The sequence below is a fragment of the Anabrus simplex genome, chromosome 7, assembly GCF_040414725.1.
Source record: "Anabrus simplex isolate iqAnaSimp1 chromosome 7, ASM4041472v1, whole genome shotgun sequence".
NCBI lineage: Eukaryota > Metazoa > Arthropoda > Insecta > Orthoptera > Tettigoniidae > Anabrus > Anabrus simplex.
The window spans coordinates 12,945,728-12,965,376 of NC_090271.1; the positions used below are offsets into that span (position 1 = coordinate 12,945,728).

A 19,649-nucleotide genomic window follows, 5' to 3' on the forward strand; every position below is an offset into this window, starting at 1 on the left:
ACTGGTTACTTGTGAAGAATGAAGAGAGGGAAGATATGATATGAGATCAATGAATCTGATGCTACGTTGTAAAGAGATTCGGCATGGAGCTGTTACCAGAGTGGGGAGAGCTCGGGTATATTATCTTATGCGGGGCAATCCTCAACACACAACTATTTAATTAATTGGGAACAGTGAGTGGTCGCTTCGAGACATAATCATTTTCAGGACAGTGAGTTGTTATCTCAAGACACAGTACGTAGCTGCTGTGATGCTATCGGGTCAGGGTGAGACGAAACAAGCATACGGCTTGTGATATATTCTATAATTATTCTGGACGAAGAACTACATTAGTTCAAGTCCAAGGTACTTGGTACAAGTCTGTATTGTATCAGTAGAATAGCTAAGTTGGTTTGAGATTTCTGATAATATGGAAAAATTCACAACACTGAATTTTCTCCTCATACGATCAATGGTGATCAGTTTTCACAAGTATAGGGCCAATGTCTAATTTAAAGACTAGGCAATTAGGGAGTGATAGTCAAGATAGCCCACACCATATCGCAGAAGGATGTCCATGGAGCCAGTCTGCAACGAGAAAAGGGGAACGAGTAACCATGGAATACAGATGACCTCAACGAAAGCTACAAATTGGTGAGCCTCAATCACAAGTAACAACTCTCATTATTATTATATAATTATCCTTGATATCTATGCCTAGAGCCTCAACCAGACAATGCAAGCAACAGTAAATTACAGTAATGTTAAATTCTTAATTCCCTCCAAGCTAAAAGGTACTTTTCTGACTCATCTCATTTTTTTTTTTTTTTGTTTAATAAATTCATTTGACCAGATATTGCGTTAATTTTCTTTCACAAAGCGATACTTAATGGTTAATTATTTAAAATCCTACCCCTGTGATTTCAGTATAAGTCTCTATGCTAGTAAGTATAAATTTTGTTGTACAGTTTTGTTTAAAACTGTAAAGCTGGCACCCAAACAACATTACATAGAGAAATGGGAAACCATGGAGTGATAACTGATTCTATTTGCGTGGCAATTTGCGGGCAAGTCACATATAGTTTATATTTATTTTCATGTGTCCCCAGCTATTAACTTTCGTCTCCTTTAGTGTGAAGTTTAGGAGAGCGAACAGTTAGAGTACACAGAAAGGATATGTTTACTCCAGTGACTATAAAAAATGATTCTTTACATTCTGGGAGTCATAAGAGGGGTGCCTATTTCAGTATGGTTTATCGAGCCTTCAATTTACCTTGATCTCATACAGAAGGAGAAAAAGAATGACGAAACATACAGAAGATAGCCATTATGAATGGGTTCAGTGTTAATACCATTAATAAAATTATTAGTAAAGTAAAAAGAAATTACAACATAAGATTAACACCAGAGAATCCCAAGAGTTCAAAATACGCAAATTTTAATTTTACAATTTTAGCCCTAGTTGTATGATTGGTATCGCCATTTAAAATGTTGTGGTGATCAACAATGGATCGCCATGTTTCCTTCAACGTCTAAAGAAAGTCTTATGTATAGACTCAAAACGAGAATATAGACACACGCAAGACGCATACATTCATTTCTATGAAATGTTTTATAGCCATTATTTCAAAGAATTTAACATGTACTGTGTATTTTAATGTGTGATTTTAACTTGTACTCTGTATTTTGAAGTGTTCAATGTATTTGTGATTTAGATTTAAGCTTAAGTTAGTTTCCACAAACATATTCTAGTCCTAAAAAGATAACTCTACACCTAAGAACCTGGACTGTTTACACAACCATTTTATACTCAACATACCCAATTTCAACACTTAGACGTGATGTTTCCCCATGGATTCTCCCTTTACAAAGGCATACTAACTAATGTTTGACACAAAGGTATTTATGTACAACTGATGATGACTGAAGTCGAAACCGGTCCTGTAAGTTAATTCTTACAATAATAAAATTGTATTGATAAGGTGGAACCTTTTCTTATCTATACATAAGTGAACTATCAATACAGAAATGAAACTAGTAAATCAAGATAAAGAAAGTCTTGCGAGAATTGAACATTCAAGAGATGGAATGGCCAGCAGTGAGTCCCGATCTTAATCCCATCGAGCATGTGTGGGATAGGCTTGACAGAAGTGTTCGTGGGCGTCCTGTTCCATCACAGACTCTAAAATCATTATAAATTATTCAAGAAACATGACTGCAGATTATGAGGTGTCGTGTAGTCAGCAGGACTAATCCTCTTGGCCGTTATTCTTGGCTTTCTAGACTGGAATGTACGAATTAATTATGAAAAATCAATTGAGGAAACACTGTTTTGACCCGCTGTAATGCCCGAGGTCGCGAACAAACTTCTGAATGCAATCTGCGACCTTTAGCCCCAGTTGTATGATTGGTATCGCCATTTAAAATGTTGTGGTGATGAACAATGGATTGCCATATTTCTTTCAACATCTAAAGAAAGTCTTGCGAGAACTGAACATTCAAGAGACGGAATGGCCAGCAGTGAGTCCCGATCTTAATCCCATCGAGCATGTGTGGGATAGGCTTGACAGAAGTGTTCGGTGGCGTCCTGTTCCATCACAGACTCTCCAAGACCTCGAACAGGCTCTCATTGAAGAATGGCACCCGATACCGCAACGTCACCTCCATCGACTTATATGGAGCATGCCACATACATTAGGTGCCAAGCTGTGATAAATGCTCGTGGAGGACATACACCATACTGACGCTCTCCAACTGTGATAAAAATCCACCCTGGAGGACTGTTATCACTTAGTTTTCGCCCCTATTTGGACATTTCTGTTTGTGTTCTGAAAATGAACGTGAATCCATCGATGTTCTTTTGTATATTTCAATGATAAAAAGTAAAGGTTTAGATTGGTAATATACCTGGCTGTGAGGTATTGTTTTGTGGGGCATGGCATATGTTCAAAAACATGTTCCCCTAATTTTTTTTAACTGTATAACTTGGAGTCAAGAAATGAAGTGGGCTTTATACTTCATAAAGATATTGATGTTTGTAGCCAGACTGAATTTGTCAGCGATAGAATAATTAAAGTGTCAGTAAATTGGAATGGAGACAAATATATAATCCAGGTCTATGCTCCACAATCAGGATGTTCAAATGAAGAAAAAGAAGCCTTCCTGTCCAACTTGGAAGAACATATGGATTGTGAAAATTTGGTAGTAATGGGAGATTTTAATGCTCAGGTTGGATCCGACAGACTGGGCTAGGAATCCTTCCAGGGTCCTCATGGAATGGGGAATAGGACGACAGAGGACGAACATTTTCTAGATCTTTGTACGAGGAAGCGTATGATTGTAAGTAACACCTGGTTCAAGAAAAGGGACACGCATAAGATCACAAGATTTAGTTGGGACAAACAATATGGAACTGTGATTGATTATATACTCGCCAATCAAGAAGTTTGGAAGATTGTAAATTCCTAGGGAAAATTTGGATGGAGATCACAGGTTGTTGGTTGCAGATATCACAAAGAGAAGACCGCCACAAGTCTACGATAAAAGAACACCAAAAGTAAAAACCTGGAGACTTTCTGAACCGAGGGTGTTTGTTTTTGATTTTGAAGTAAAGGAACTTGGTGCCTTCTATACTTTATTGCATTTGATATGTCTTAATGATGCGATATCACAACTTGATGACGGACATGACTGTTGCATGCATAACCATTTTCAACAATACAAAATCATTTGACCAATCGGAAATAGGCTTAGAAAGTGCCAACTTCAATTAATGAAATAATTTTACAAAAATGAAAAGTCTCTTCATAACATCTTGCCCCCCTTGAAAGGAGTTCTTTCAACTGAACATATGCATTAATACAAAACTCTATACATACATATTTTTATCATTAAAAGAAAATAATATTGAAATTATATCTTTGATGAAAAATAACACAAAGTTAAAGATATCACAGGAAATCTTGAATTCAGTTCTCCTTGTCATCCCCTTCAATGGGAAGAGGGCATATTTTCCACCAGCCGTCCGAACGGTGACAACCCTCACCTCACCATCTTGTCCGGGGTGAACTTGAACTATCCTACCTCTAGGCCACTCTAGAGGAGGGATGTTGTCCTCAATTAATAGCACCAAAGAATCAACATCAATACGTCGATTGGTATCATGCCACTTGACGCGTTTTTGCAATTCCTGCAAGTATTCTCGCTGCCATCTCTGCCACAACCGCTGCCGAATTTTCTGCAAGTGCTGCCAACGTGACAAGCGGTTATCGGGTTCTCTCAACAAATCCCTTTGCACGGGTTGCACAATCGAGTCACTTAGAAGAAAATGTGCTGGTGTTAAGACTTCTAAATCATTTGGATCATTTGGCAAGGGAGTAAGGGGACGTGAATTTAATACAGCCTGTATATCGCAAAGAATAGTGTAGGTTTCTTCGAAAGTTAGCACACGTCCCTGTGTTTCAGTCAGCAAATGTCTTTTCATCATCTTTACAGCTGCTTCCCACAATCCCCCAAAGTGGGGTGACCGGGGAGGAATGAAACTCCACTGTATCTGCTGCTGAGTGAGTGAGGAGGTAATGGTCGTTGACCCCTTTTCCAAAAAGGACTGGATATCTTGCAGTGCGTTGGCTGCTCCAATGAAATTCTTCCCATTATCAGAGAAAAGCTGCTTGCACAAACCTCTTCTCGCCGTAAAGCGTTGCATTGCAGCTAAGAAAGCTTCGGTCGTTAGCTCCGACACTAACTCCAAATGCACTGCCTTGGTACTGAAGCATGTAAATACAGCCACATAGCTCTTGTAAGTATGAATGCGGCCTCTTCTGTAGCTTTCTCTTACAGATATTGGACCTGCATAGTCCACTCCCTTGGCAACAAAGGGTCGAACAACTAATGTAACCCTTTCTTTTGGTAAATCTGCCATGCGTACCTCTGGAACTGTAGGATGGTAACAAAAGCACTTCAGACACCTCTTGACAATCCTTTTCGCTTCTCTTCTGCCACTGATAGGCCAATATCGTTGTCGAGTTGCATGTAGCAGTTGCTCTGGGGGACAATGCTTCAGACGACGATGTTCATTTTCCATGATCATTCTGGTGATGTGATGATTTGCTGGTAGAAATACAGGATGTCTCTGTTCTGATGTTAGCTCCAAAAAATGAAGCCTTCCTCCAACCCTAATCAATCCGTCACTATCCAGAAATGGACTGAGTGACTTTAGAGAACTCTTCTTTGGGAGGTCTTGATTATTAATTAAGCAATGTAGTACTTGAGGGAATGCTTCAAATTGTGTCCATTTGACAACCTGTTTCTCTGCTTTACAATTTTTTTGTATTTCTAGTGAACCCTTTTTCCTTTCTGGTGGTTTGAGTTTGCAATTATAAATGAATCTTTGACAATATGCTACTATACGGCATAATTTTGGAAATACGAGAATTTATTCAGTAGAATGCTGGTTGATGTTGCTGTCAATGTAACTGCTGTGACCTTCAGCTCTGGTAGTTCTGTTTCAAATTCTTCTGAATGCTCTGGTTGTTAACGTTGTGTGCGAAGCCAAGGAGGTCCACTCCACCACAGCTTTTTATCTTCGAGTTCTGCTGAAGTAATTCCACTTGAGAGAAGATCAGCTGGATTTTCAGTCGAAGGAACATGCTTCCAGGTGGTTGCATCAGTGGCTTCTTGAATCTTTGCAATCCTGTTTGCCACAAATGTCTTCAGCAGCCTTGGCTCAGTGTTGATCCATCCCAAAACAATTGTACTGTCACTCCATAATCTGATCTGACCAATTTTTTCTTTCAAAGCACTCACTGTTGTTTTGACAAGTTGTGCAAGAAGAAGGGCTGCCTCCAATTCGAGTCTTGGCAACAAAATGATTTTTAAAGGAGCTACTTTCGTCTGCGCACAAAGTAAATTGGAAATGTAGAGACCACTTTGCGTTTGACAAACTGCATAAATGCATGCTCCAAAAGCCTTCTCTGAAGCATCACTAAATCTAAACAAATCAAAAGAGCCAGAGCAATTCCCAGGATTTATGTTTCTCATAATTCTGATGTTGTTCAGCCTTTCTAATGACGCATAATACTCGTTCCAAATCTGAAGGTGCTCTCGAGACAATGGCTGATCCCATTCAAATCCATCTATCCATAAGTGTTGCATCAACATCTTCCCTTTGATCAGTACTGGACCCACGAGTCCTAGTGGATCAAAAATCTGTGCGATTTTGGAGGCGACTTCTCTTTTGGATCTTGGTGATTGCTTTGCCACCTCAACTTTAACTTAAGGCAATCTTGTGCTGAGTCCCAGAGGAGTCCAAGAGTCTTACTAGCTTCACCTTTGTCTAAAACCAGTAAAGTCCCTTCGTCGCTTTTGCTCTCCAAATCCTGCAAGATCTCTTTGCTGTTGGACCTCCGTTTCCTCAAATGCATTCCACCAATCTTGAGTATATTTTGTATTTGCCGCCGTAGCCCGATCACGTCTTCTAGAATGTCTCCTCCACTTAAGCAGTCATCCATATAAAAATCATCGCGAATAGCCTTTGCTGCTGCTGGAAATTCATTTTCATGAAGAGTAGCCAATTCATTTAGGCACCTCATGGCATGGTAAGGTGCTGATGCTGTTCCGTATGTTACTGTATTAAACTGATAAATCCTCACAGGGGCAGAAGATTCCTCTTTCCACAATATCTGCTGTAATGATCGATCTTCAGGATGGATGAGGATTTGCCGGAACATCTTTTCCACATCTGCCATCATGACATACTTATGGCTGCGAAATCTAAGTACAATGTGAAAAAGATCTCGCTGTAAATTAGGTTCTGTCATTGAGTGATGTCCCGAGTGATGTTTTTGCCGAGGCATCAAATACCACTCTGACCTTTGTGGTGTCACTATCTGGACGTACCACTGGTTGATGGGGTATAAAGTATGAATTTGGTACATCTTGATTTTGGTTTGTTTCAATCAAGCTCATATGTCCTAGTTTTTCATATTCATTCATGAAATCTGCATAAGCTGTCTTGAGTTCAGGGTGTCTGCTTAATCTCTTGACTAATGATTCTAGTCTGTTTAATGCGTGTTTTCTTGATTCTCCGAGGATGACATCTGGCTTGATAGGGAGCCTTACGATGAATCTACCTGTCGTATCTCTCGAAACGGTGTCCGTGAACTGTCTTTCACATATTCTTTCTTTTGATGTGTAATGTTGAATCTCCGGAATTGCTTCTTGTTTCCAAAATTTCTCCATCTGATCTGATAATTGTTGATTGCTAATTTTCATGCATGTTGTTGTTGATCCTTGTTTGTTCTCAAAAACTTCACCACCTATAATCCAGCCTAATCGGGTGTTTTGCAGAGCTGGTTGTCCTTCAGCTTCATTCTTGGGTGGACCTATGACTATTTTCCAATAAAGTCCTGCACCAATTAACATGTCGATGTCTCCAGGCTTGTTGAATGTTGGGTCTGCCAAGCAAATGTCCTTTGGAATAATAATCTTGTCCTTCTTGATCTCCAACTGTGGCAATCGTCCTGTTATAGTTGGCAAAACTAGAAATTCTGCTTCCACCTCAAATCCGTCATTCCTTGAAGCGAGGTGTACTCTCGTAATTCTTTTTGTTTCCACTTTGGAACAGTCTACTCCAATGATCTGTGTGTTTGTCATGACATTCGGTAAACCAAGTTTCTTATAAAGACCTTCCTTTATTAGATTCGACTGAGATCCCGGATCCAGTAAGGCTCGGCATGTCATTCTTCTTCCGTGAACATCTTTCACATCAATTAAAGCTGTTGACAAAAGTATTTGTGATGTTATTCCTTTCGCCAAGCTCACATTGAGTGAAGCAGGTGAATGCTGAGATTTGACACACAGGTTTATGGGCACTTTATTTTCTTTAACATTTTGTTTCTGTTTGTCATCTTCCTCAGCATGTAAAAGTGTGTTGTGAAGAAGTCCACATTTCTTGCATTTTGATCCTCTGCAATTTCTTGCAATATGTCCTGGTTTCAAACAGTTATGACACTGTCCTTTTTCTCGAAGCAGTTTTCTTCTGTTTTCAACTGATCGTTTAATTAATTCTTCACATGTAAAAATGGGGTGACTTCCACCACACAGATTACAGCTTGCCTGAGACGTCGTCATAACAACTTTCTTGCTAGGTTGTTTGTCCTTCGGATTTGCCTTCGTGTTCAATGCCTTGGTTTTGTTGTGATTTAACAGTCTATATGATTGGGAACGTTCAGTTAAAAATTTCAAGAAATCATCCAACGTTGGCATCTTTTCTGGAGTGTTGCCTTTCACCTTTTCCTGCCAGTCTCTTTGCAATGAAATCCAGCTGCTTCTTTGCTAGATGAATAACCAATGTATCCCAATATTGTACTGGTTGCTTCATTGCTTTTAATGAAGCCATGTGAGTTTAAATATGAAATTGTAATTGCCTGAATGATTCAGATTTGTTCTCTTTAAAAACTGTAGGAAACTTGAAAAGTTCATCTAGATGTGTCTCGATTATCATCAATTGATTATCATATGTATCTACAAGCAAGTTCCACGCACTAGTGTAGTTTTCTCCTGAAATGGTAAAACCTTAATGACTTTGCATGCCTCACTCTGCAGAAGACCGATCAGGTACTGATATTTTTTAATATTTGTTAGTTGAGTATCATTATGAATGGTTGACTCAAAACTGTTCTTAAAAAGCAACCATTTTGTGAATTCGCCATTGAATTCCGGTCATTTAACTTCTGGTAATTTATGTATTCTGTTATGACTTTGTGGAACTTCCTGTTGATGAACGGCGTTGTTTACTGCCGTGTTCATTTGAGCTAGTAAATTATTTTGAACATCTTCTGCTTAATCTATTATCGTTTGCAGTTGTGTAACTGCGCGGAAATAAATAGATTCAAAAAGCTCTCGCTCTCCCTCACATTCCTCTTGAAACTGTAGTGCAGCTGTTTCATCAGTGATCTCTGTTTCCTCAATTTTAATTTGTACTTCTTCAAAAGAATTCCATAGCTCTTCACATTTTTTAATTCTAACCTTCGCCTCTGATTTTGACATGTCAGCTGTAATTGACTTTATTATTCTTGTTAACGTGCCCTTTACTCGACCACGCGATTGTTTCAATTTCGTTAGTTGCGACATACTGAAATTAAGGTTATGCTGTGAAAGTTCGAATGGATTGCGTGAAGGTTATGTATAAGTTCAAAGGAATCGTGTTGCTGAATTGAGGTTATATGACAAAGGAATTTGGATCTTTTTTATTTATAACAACAGGAGGATCAGTGGAGTTCAATTATTATTTTCTTATTATTATTATGTTGATCAATGCATGTTTATGTTACGAAAAAGTGTGCTAAGGGAAAGAGAAAGAGGCTAGAATCTAAGAGTACCGTATGTATAGCAAGGATGGTGTATATGTCAAAGAGACTCACGCTCTCACGGAGATTCTTGCATTGAGCGGTGAGAAGAATCTAAATCTTGAAATCTTGTCTTTACTTCTTTGGATGTACGTAACATCGAATCGTACTTGCCTGATTACTGATTTATGCTGCAATCCGTTGAAGTTGTTGGCCTCAGCGGTCTGATTTTCGTTATGAACGAGAATGCAATATCCGTGAATGATTCCACGAATTCGAGATGTGTTGTATTTTTACTCAGATGCTTAACCTCAATTGCGACGCATTGTTTTCACTTCTGCATTTCACATTTCATGATCTTGCTTGTTTTGAACATCTCAGGTTATCGAGAGCCGTGCTGTTGGGCGCCAATGTTTGTTTTTGATTTTGAAGTAAAGGAACTTGGTGCCTTCTATACTTTATTGCATTTGGTATGTCTTAATGATGCGATATCACAACTTGATGACAGACATGACTGTTGCATGCATAACCATTTTCAACAATACAAAATCATTTGACCAATCGGAAATAGGCTTAGAAAGTGCCAACTTAAATTAATGAAATAATTTTACAAAAATGAAAAGTCTCTTCATAACAGAGGGTGAAGGAAATGTTTCGAGAAAATGTTTGGAAGATGTTACCAAAAGAAGATCAGAGATCTGCAAATGAGGAATGGGATAACCTGAGGAGAGTATTGATGAAGACAGCTGAGAGAGTACAGAGATGCCAACTTTCAAGAAAGGCAATTCGTAATGCAGCTGTTAGGGCATGGGGGAGGGGGTAGTCTTTTTTTCCGAGATGTTAGAAACTTACATATCATTGAAAAATCAATGAACAACACACAATTCAACCAGATATAACATATTCGAAGACTGGCATATAAAGAGTGATTCTTAGCTGCTAAAGTAACAGGTGATCTGCAGTAGATATCCGAGTGGAGGTTAAAGGATCATTTCTTTTGTTGAGTACTGTACTTGCTCCCTTAGCAGCTTGTAGTTTCTGTTTGGTAAACGTACACTGGTGACATGCTTTTTCTTTTGAAATCATGTGCATCCTCTGCACTAACAGAGCACTTCACAGTTCGGTGTTCATATTAGCATGGAATTCAGTCTTGTTCTTCCTCATCATGCGCATCTAAAAAATCGCGGCTGCACACACTACAAAACACGTGTGAATGAAATTTTGAGTATTTCTCCCTAAATTTTTGAACTATTTTTGGTTTATTACTAGGGTCACTAGTCACGGTAACGTCATCACACGTATTTTCCTGCAGAAGAAATCGCTTCATTATTTCAAACCTTTCGCAATTTTGTAACAGACGATTAGCATATATCCTAGAAGAGAAATATATGTACAAAACAAAGACTAAAGAACTTGCATGCTTGCATGGAAGTCTGATCATGTGACAAACAAAGACAACAACTCAGCAAGATATACCACTTCACAGGTGGCTATTTTTCCAGTACTGGAAGCACACACAGCGTTCGGCGCAAGAAAACTCAAAATATTCTTAAACGAGGGAGAAGATAGGGGTATAAATGATTACTGAGAAATCCGAAAATAATATTCTGAGAATTCACGCTGTAATGACATTCCCTGTGTATCCTATTGAACACTTCATACACTTAGATCATAATTTGTAGTGTGTGATCTGTAAAGGCGTAATTATGATGGGTAATGCGTAATTATTATGATTGAATTGCATTAGTTGGCATCTCTGGAGAGTATGTGGAAGGCAGAGCCAAATAAGAAAATCCAAAGAAACAGCATGGTGGAATAAGGATGTAAAAGCAGCTGTTAAAGCTAGAAATGGCGCAAGAAGAGCTTTGTACTGTGCCAGAGTGCGACGAAATCCAAGTGAAATCGAGGATAAACTATCATTTTGCAGAGAAAAAAGATTAGAGGTCAAAAGAACAGTTGATATTGAGAAACAGAAATGCAAAGAAGACCTAGCCAACAGAATTGGGCAAGACAAACACACGAAGCTCCTGTATAGCACTGTTAAAAAACAAAAGAAATTATGACAGTACTATCAACAGAGTAGAGCTTCCAAACGGAGAGGTAACTAGAAATGAAAATGAAATATTACAGGAGTTCAATAGCTATTTCAATCACTTACTGAACTGTAACACAACTGACGACACACAAGATGACCCTCTAAACACTGTAAATTATAGTGTAGAAAGTTTGACCTGGCTGGAAGTGGAGACAGCAAGTCTGCAGGATTGGATGAGTTCAGTGTGGACATGATCAAAGCACTTGGAGAACCTGGAATACAATGGTTGTACAGAGTACTAAATAAAATTTGGGAAGAACATGAAATCCCCAGAGTGGGGACAAGGAGTGATTATTCCACTATTTAAGAAAGGTGACCAAAAGAAGTGTAACAACTATAGAGGTGTAACCCTTCTATCTCATGGGTTAAAAATATATGAGACCATCGTGGAGAGAAAAATCAAAAAATTTGTTTGAACCTAAACTTGAGGATCAACGCTAGACCTAGTTTTTTCGACTAGAATGCTCTTTGAAAAATACTGGGATACGAATGAAATGATTAGTGGTATTCTTGGATGTAAGTTTGACGGACATCCAAGATGTTGCACGCTCTTCAAACAATACTCTCATTCCCATTCTTCCGCTGTGGAGTCTTGCTGATCAGGATGATAATGGTGGTGATGATTTTTTTTTGGAACAATTTTAATTTGGGCTCAGCAATGCGACGATATGAGTAAATTCAGAAGTGTGACACTCGACATATCTGGGTGGGAATGATTTTTGTTAGGCAGAGCTCGATGTATACTCAATGTGTACACCATAGAAATGTACGAAACTTACTATAACTGATATTTTTAAAACCCTGACTCGTGCCCTTTTTTGACCATATTCTTGAATCTAACCCTGGTACATAAGCACCAATGTGGAGTTTCTGGGCAGTGATGGTTCCTCCTGTTATCAGTCACTACTGATGTGCATTTGGCAGATTCCCTACCTGTTGTTTTCCTACCCTTTTCTTAAATCATTGCAAAAAAATTGGAAATTTATTAAACATCTCCCTTGGTAAGTTATTCCAATCCCTAACTTCCTATGATGGTGAACCCAGGTAAATATTCATAAACTGTCTCTTAAATTTAAGATTCATAATCTATTCTTATGCTACTCATCATTTTTATTGACAGAACCACAGTTATACTTACCTGGATGCTTAAGCAAGGCTTATTGAAGTGTAAGTGGTATAGACAGAGAATAAACATACCGCTGCCACAGAAGGATCCATGTGTAAGATGTGACTTCGACTTGCAAACTCGCAATGATATGACTCGTCAACTGTTTTCTCATGTTCGTGTTGCTTGTCTTCAACAAGACCAGCTGGCTGGGTTGTGTGTGGGTCCAAGTAGATCACTTCATCACCTGCAGGAGAAAATATCTTATACAAGCAGGCTTCATTGTGAACACCCATAGGGACATTTGAATTTCAAGAAACAACAAAACCAAAACTCACCAACTCATTAACAAACTGGTCATTAACGTTATAAGGGAGTAAATTAGGTCTTATGGCGATGATGGGATAGGAAAGGCCAAGGAGCGGGAAGGAAGCAGCTGTGGCCTTACTTAAGATACAGCCCCAGCATTTGCCAGGTGTGAAAATGGAAAACCACATTCATGGCTGCCGACAGTGGGGTTCGAAGCTACTATCTCCCCAATGCTAGCTCACAGCTACACGCCCCTAACCACATGGACAACTCACTTTCCAGCTGCATGGGTTGGGTAGTGTAGCAAGGCCCTCCAGACTGTTCATGCATTATCTTACGTACATCAACACCCTTGTCTGTACACTATTCACTGTTTCATTGGTTGACCTCTTGTTCTAGGAAATTCATTCTTAGGACTCCCTCTTTGACCATCCTCGTGGGTCTGTACCACACTACCATTCTGTCTATTCTGCATTACAATATCTCAACTCAAACATCACTTTTTAATCTCCTAGTTTTCCCAAGACAAATTCTCAGGAATTTCATCTATGATGCTTCTTCCTGTCCCAGTCGTTGCACAATGTCGGCATAAGTACTATCTCTTTCTTCTTTCCACAAAAGTGATAGAATCCTGCTACCTGTGTCTCGTGACAGCACACTTCCCAAGTGCAGTTTTCCTCTTCCCTGTGTATTTTTCCGAATCATGTTCTTCTCCACATTAATCTCATTCCAGCCTGGTTGTAGGCACTTAACCAGTCCTCAACTCTCTCCCCAGATCACTAAATCATCTGAAAACTTCAGTTTCAATTCACTTTTTGCAGCACCCCACCCTGAACTCTGCAGCTCTGTACAACCACAATCAAACCCTGAATTTCATCTTAGGAACTGGGAAGCTAACAGTGGAGTGGGAAAGAAGGCGACTGAAGCATCGCTTGTTTGACCAAAGTACCTTGAAGTCATTGTGGACCTGGCCCTAACATACAGTGCACAAATACTGGACAAAAGGTCTCAGCTTGGAACATTATCCTTCGTAAACTTTGCTCGACCAAGCAGAACGCACATCCAACAGTACTGAGGACATCTCCTTGGCTCTCAAGTTTCTGCGTGAAAGAATGCACAAGCCCTGTGTGGTTCAATTTGGCCCATACAAAGCAGGTGGATGTAGCGGAGTAGTTACAGGATGCCTGAGAAACTGTACTGCCTGGCTGGGATCGCTCTCCCTGCTATTCGGAGGGAAGTGAGGGACAAAGGCAGAGAACAACAATTTTAACCGAAAACAACCGTCACAAATTAACTGCCAATGTATAACAGTGCAGGATCTAAGAAAAAGCAAAGTGTAACACACTGTGGCCAAGCAGTGAGAACAAGATGAGGGAAAGAATACCTTGTTCTGAACATTGCACCCAGCACTTTAATAGCGCATGTTGTAGCAGCTGACTGCACCATTTTCTCCTCAGAAGCAGCTAATCAAACCCCAGGCTCACTGCTGGGAACTTGCTTTGCGAAGTGGGGCAAGGGGAGTGAATCTGCATATTTCTAATGTTTGTCAAAGGATTTCTGGCAGCTGGAAGAAACACCTTCTAACAGAAGAAATGTGCAGGAAGCATTTCTTGTGAACACAAAGTCATCATGACCATGGAATGCTGAAAGTTCTCGTCTCTGATGAGAATCACTCTGAAGTGACCTGAAGGACTGGGACTCTTAGTTCCAATAATTGCAAATATAAAGATGGGAACTTCCCACCTAATCAATACATTTATTCCTTAAGGTGTCAACACAGATAATGAAGCTAACAGATACTCTTAGTACCAGTCAATGGGATGATAAAATTGACTAGTGCTTCTGGAAAAGAGACATGTTGGTGAACTGCACAAGAGGTTTCCAAATGGTGACAGAATTTTGCAGTGAGATTAAGCTCCTTGCCATGAAATTGAAAACTGTTCTTCAGTGAGAACAATATTTGTGACTTAGAGTGGCCAGGGAACTCATGTGAGAATAAAAATACAAGGAGACTTAAAACTTGGCTGTTCTACAAAAATAGGCATAACAGAGTCTCTACTTACATTGTGGTTTAATGCTTATGAACTTAAAAATATGTGCTCAAAGCTTGTGGAATCAATGCCAAATTGTGTAAAGCAACTTACAGAACAGAAAGGAGGACATATTACGAAAGATTAAAGTTAAGTATTAGATGCAAAAAAAAAAAAAAAAAGTATATTATATTATTGTCATGTTCCAATTAATTCCACATGGGACTGTATGGTGTGGAAACTTTGGTCATCAACTTATTGGACTGTATTTCTTTGAGGGCCATTGAACAGGCACACACTACATGGCAGTTTCTACGCCATGAACTGAACAATGTTTAATGATGTGGTTTCAACACAACGGAGCACTACCACATTGGGCATTAGCCGTCCGTAACCATCTGAAAGAGAAACATACAGGGAAATGGGTAAGAAGAGGAGGACATGTCTCTTGGCCAATTAGGTCATTAGACTTTTTCCTGTGCGGGCATCTGAAACATTCAAGAGCCAGAAAAATCCCAAACGCCTTTGACAACTCATTATTGTAGATAAATGAGATAATCCACCTAATCAATATACTGTAATATCAAATTAGTACTTCAATTTATTTTAATCTTGGTATTACTTTCAGCCTATCTACAATAATTATATTGTCATCAATACAGAACATGAACTTTGATTTGACAACTCATCGCAGATCAGTAACTCCGGCTATGCTTGAGTACCCATACAGCGGTGTGCCGAGATGTGACTTTGATCACTTGCTAACTGTTAGTGTAGTTCGGTCTCCCTCATCCCACTAACTACTCCACCTTCGTCCAACTCCGATGACGTATCGGCCATACTTCGGGCCAACGTTAATTCACTGAAATGTGCGTGAATGAGGGTATTTCACAAAGGGTCATGGCCTACCCGAAGGCCTGCAGATTACAATGTGCCATGTGATCAGCTGTTTTTCTTAGCTTTCTAGACAGAGACCGCTATCTCACCGTCAGATAGCTCCTCAACTGAGTGGACCTTGTGAATGGGCAGACACACTATACTGCCCCACAGCACAAAGCATGTAGATTACAGCAACTCATGTGATAGTTTTTTGTTTTTTTACAAGTTCCTTTATGTCGTACCAACACAGATAAGTCTTATGGCGATGATGGGACAGGAAAGGGCTAAGAGTGGGAAGGAAGGAGCCGTGGCCTTAATAAAGGTACAGCCCCAGCATTTGCTTGGCGTGAAAATGGGAAACCACAGACCACCATCTTCAGGGCTGCCAACAGTGGGGTTCAAACGCACTATCTCCTGAATACTGAAAACTGGCCGCACTTAAGCGACCGCAGCTATCGAGCTGGGTCTGTAAATAATTTTAACACGGTTACGATGTCCACTCTGTGTTTCACAGGGTATTCATTAACATATCAGATCAATTAGAGAGTGCACTCATGGTTTTTATTATTTAATGATATTATGGCATAACAGCTTCCTATTTTTGTGTAGGTCGTGAATACAAAGATATCTGGTTTACTGTGCCAGATGTTTTCAAGATGTACATAAAACTGTGGTTTGCATAAAACAATATTGGTAGGGGCAGGTGATTCACCCGGTAAATAAAACTTACCATAAATATCAAAGACATTAGAATATAATCAGCAAATTAAAATTCTAAAAATAAGAAAATATGTTAATGGGTTAACATTACTCACCTACAATGCCAATGAAATATAAAGCATGATTTGGTTTCCCACCAATAACTCCCAGCGACTGCTTGAAACTGAAACATGTCTGCAAGGAAAATGATAACATTTATAACCAAGAGACAAAGTAGTATGGAAAGAGGACAATTACAGTGAAATACACAGATCAAATCAATAACAATGTTGACTGGCTGAAAAAATCTTATGCTACAGAATCCATATACCAGCTATGGAGTCTGTATTCGCAATGGAGCTGAAGCTACTGTCCATGCTATGCGTGTCTCCACATCAGTGCCCAAAAGCTTTTGTTAAATTAGATTTTTGTATTGCTTTCAACGACTTTCTGTTGGCAGTGAAGAATGAGTTTCCTTCCATCTATCCGTATGTCTATCAGTGCTACTCCTAGCCTTGTGACCTCCTTGGAGAAGAAAATTATATTGTCTCAATGTGGAGTTCAACAAGGAGACCCACTCCATCCTGCTCTTTTCGCAGTTACTCTTCAGTCGATTGTAAACTCCATTAATACTGAGCTTTTTGGATGATGGTACCATTGCTGATGAACTTGACTTCGTCCTTTCATCCCTGGACAACATTCCCACAAAAGCTTCAAACATCGGTCTACATCTTAATTTTTCGAAGTGCAAAGTGAGTTTTCTTGCCATTCATCGGGACCAAGCTGAGAAACTGTACGAGAAATTTAATGCTTCTGCCCCTGGAATTCGTCTTTTAACAACATCTCATACTTATGTACTTGGTGCAGTGCTATTCCCTGAAGCTCTGTGCGAGATATTGGCTGAAAAGACGTCGAAACTGAAGTTGTTTATTTCATGCCTTTCCATGGTTTTGGCACATTAAACCTTCTTCTTGCTTCGTGCTTCATTTTCAATCCTGCGAACGATGTACTTCCTGCGCTGTTCTCCGCCTTGGCGGGAGACCCCATTACTGGAGGAATTCCATTCATGTGTTATAAACTGGCCTTGAAACCATCCTCAATTCCTTCCTGAGAGGCAATGCCTGATAACAGGCTCTCTTCCCATTGGTTTTGGTGGCCTTGGCATTCAACATGCTGTGGAATATCTTATGTAAACGCAACCAAATTTTATTCCCAAGGTGACACTCAAAGTCCATGAACATTCCAGTGAGAACATGCACACTGGATATTACAGACTAAATAACCCAAACCAACCAATGTCATCACAAATTTTAAAGCATAACAATTATGTTTGTATCAAATGTATAGTAATTGTAAACTCACTCTTTTCTAGACAGAGCAATTGTATGCAAGTTAAATGTTTTTATATATATAGTACATGTAAACACAATTCACTAGTCATCACATCAGCCGGATGTTTCTACAGAACATATAATACAGATATAAATGTATTTCAGTTAAAATAATTCATGTCAGCTTAACCATTTTAAGTATTTTACTATTAAACAAAACCCAGGATCCTGGCTATTTTGATCTTAGGTAGTAGGAACAGCAGCTGAAGATGCCTAAAAATAGGGAAAACATGTCGCGCTTAAGACACAACAACAATGTAAAAATATATACGTAAATCACTAAAAAACATAATATATTGAAAAGGTGGACCCTCAAAAAAAACAAAAAAAACAACAACATTCTTTTAGAAAGGTATTTGAAGGCGACGTCCGAGTCTATTAGTAATAGCTGTTGACTGCTGTTCTCTACAGAAAATTTGAAAGGATAACAAGTTTTTGTAATAATACGTAAATAAAGTGACCGATAGCAGTTCTTAACTCGTTAGAAATAAAAGCTGAAGTAAACGATCGCTTAATTTTAATGTTATATATTGAAATTAAGTAAGAATAAGATACACCTCAAGACATGGCAGAGTACGTCACTGATTTCAGAGGACAGTTTGTTTTCTCACGTTCTACTAAATTTTGGAGAGGCTATTCCCATGTAAATTTTTAGTGAGGAGGTTATCGTTTCTCTACATGCACTTGAAAAATGGTTTCATGGGTTAGGTGATGCCGTTTGAAGAAGAAAACTGAAACTTTGTGACAGACGCCTCTGGAGTGATACTATAAGTTTTTCAGAATGGAATTAACCCCTTAACTGGGTACTAAATTCTCCACATGCGTAACATGTCGTGGGTACTTTTTCCCCCACTTTGTGATATTTAAATATTTCCTTCATAAATGTGTACACAATTAGTTTAATCTAATATGATAGTAATTATTATTCTTCAATAATGTGATACTAACATTATGTACATTATTTACATTGTTATGAATCCAAATGTGTTACTAACATTATTTACATTGTTCTGAATCAGGATGATTATAGGTTTTGTAGATTGTTATCTGTGTGATATAGGCGGAAACAAGGTGTTACACACAAAGCCTTTTCACAGTCGGTACACCAGTATGATGTTTCCTTTCTCTTCCCTTGGGACCAACACACAATACACCTTCGGAGAGATAGCCGATCTACTTTACGTTTGGAAGCCATGCTTCGCGACATAAATGGCTGCGCAGGAACTTCGTGCAAGGCGCCAAAATAAATGCATTTCACGATGCTGTGACAGCTCTAAAAAACAATACACAGCGTGATCTCGTGGAAAACATATCAACTAATGCGATAGATTCCATGGACACGCCGTATGCCTTCACCGTCAAGATACATACGCGATAAATTTTACGATCGACTAATGCCGTCATACCCACTGTAGAAGCCCAGCGCGAAAACGTCTTAAGACGTCATACCCACTTAAGGGGTTAAACATTACACCTTCACGTAGTACCAGATTTCAAAAGATAACAAACAAATAAGCTGTAGTGTGGACATCATCCATGAAAATGCAAGTTTTGAACAAACTGATTGCCGTTTCATACCTATTTTAATGTGTATGAGGTTTTTCCCAACTTTTAGGAAAAATCGGATATAAGGACAATCCGCTACAGCGAGTAAATTTTTCGCCATTATTAATTCCCGCTATAATGGACTTGTACTGTACATTAAAGAATTCAGTATGAAAGGATGCCAATAAAGAATGTGGAGATATTAACATTTGCATTCAATACCGAGAACAGTCTTTTACTGATGATGCTAACATGAAAAACAAAATAGAT

The 19,649-nt window shown here is 39.0% G+C and overlaps 1 protein-coding gene across 2 annotated transcripts in view; it reads right to left on the reverse strand.

Moving 5' to 3' along the window:
* Positions 1-19,649, reverse strand: part of Atg4a (Autophagy-related 4a) — a 98,454-nt gene that overhangs the window by 32,569 nt on the left and 46,236 nt on the right. For both annotated transcript variants that reach the window (XM_068228562.1, XM_067151060.2), the window contains exons 7-8: positions 16,560-16,638; positions 12,619-12,773 (exon numbers count right to left, since the gene is read on the reverse strand). In XM_068228562.1, coding sequence (XP_068084663.1) covers positions 12,619-12,773; positions 16,560-16,638 — 234 coding nt within the window. The remainder of the gene's footprint in view (positions 1-12,618; positions 12,774-16,559; positions 16,639-19,649) is intronic.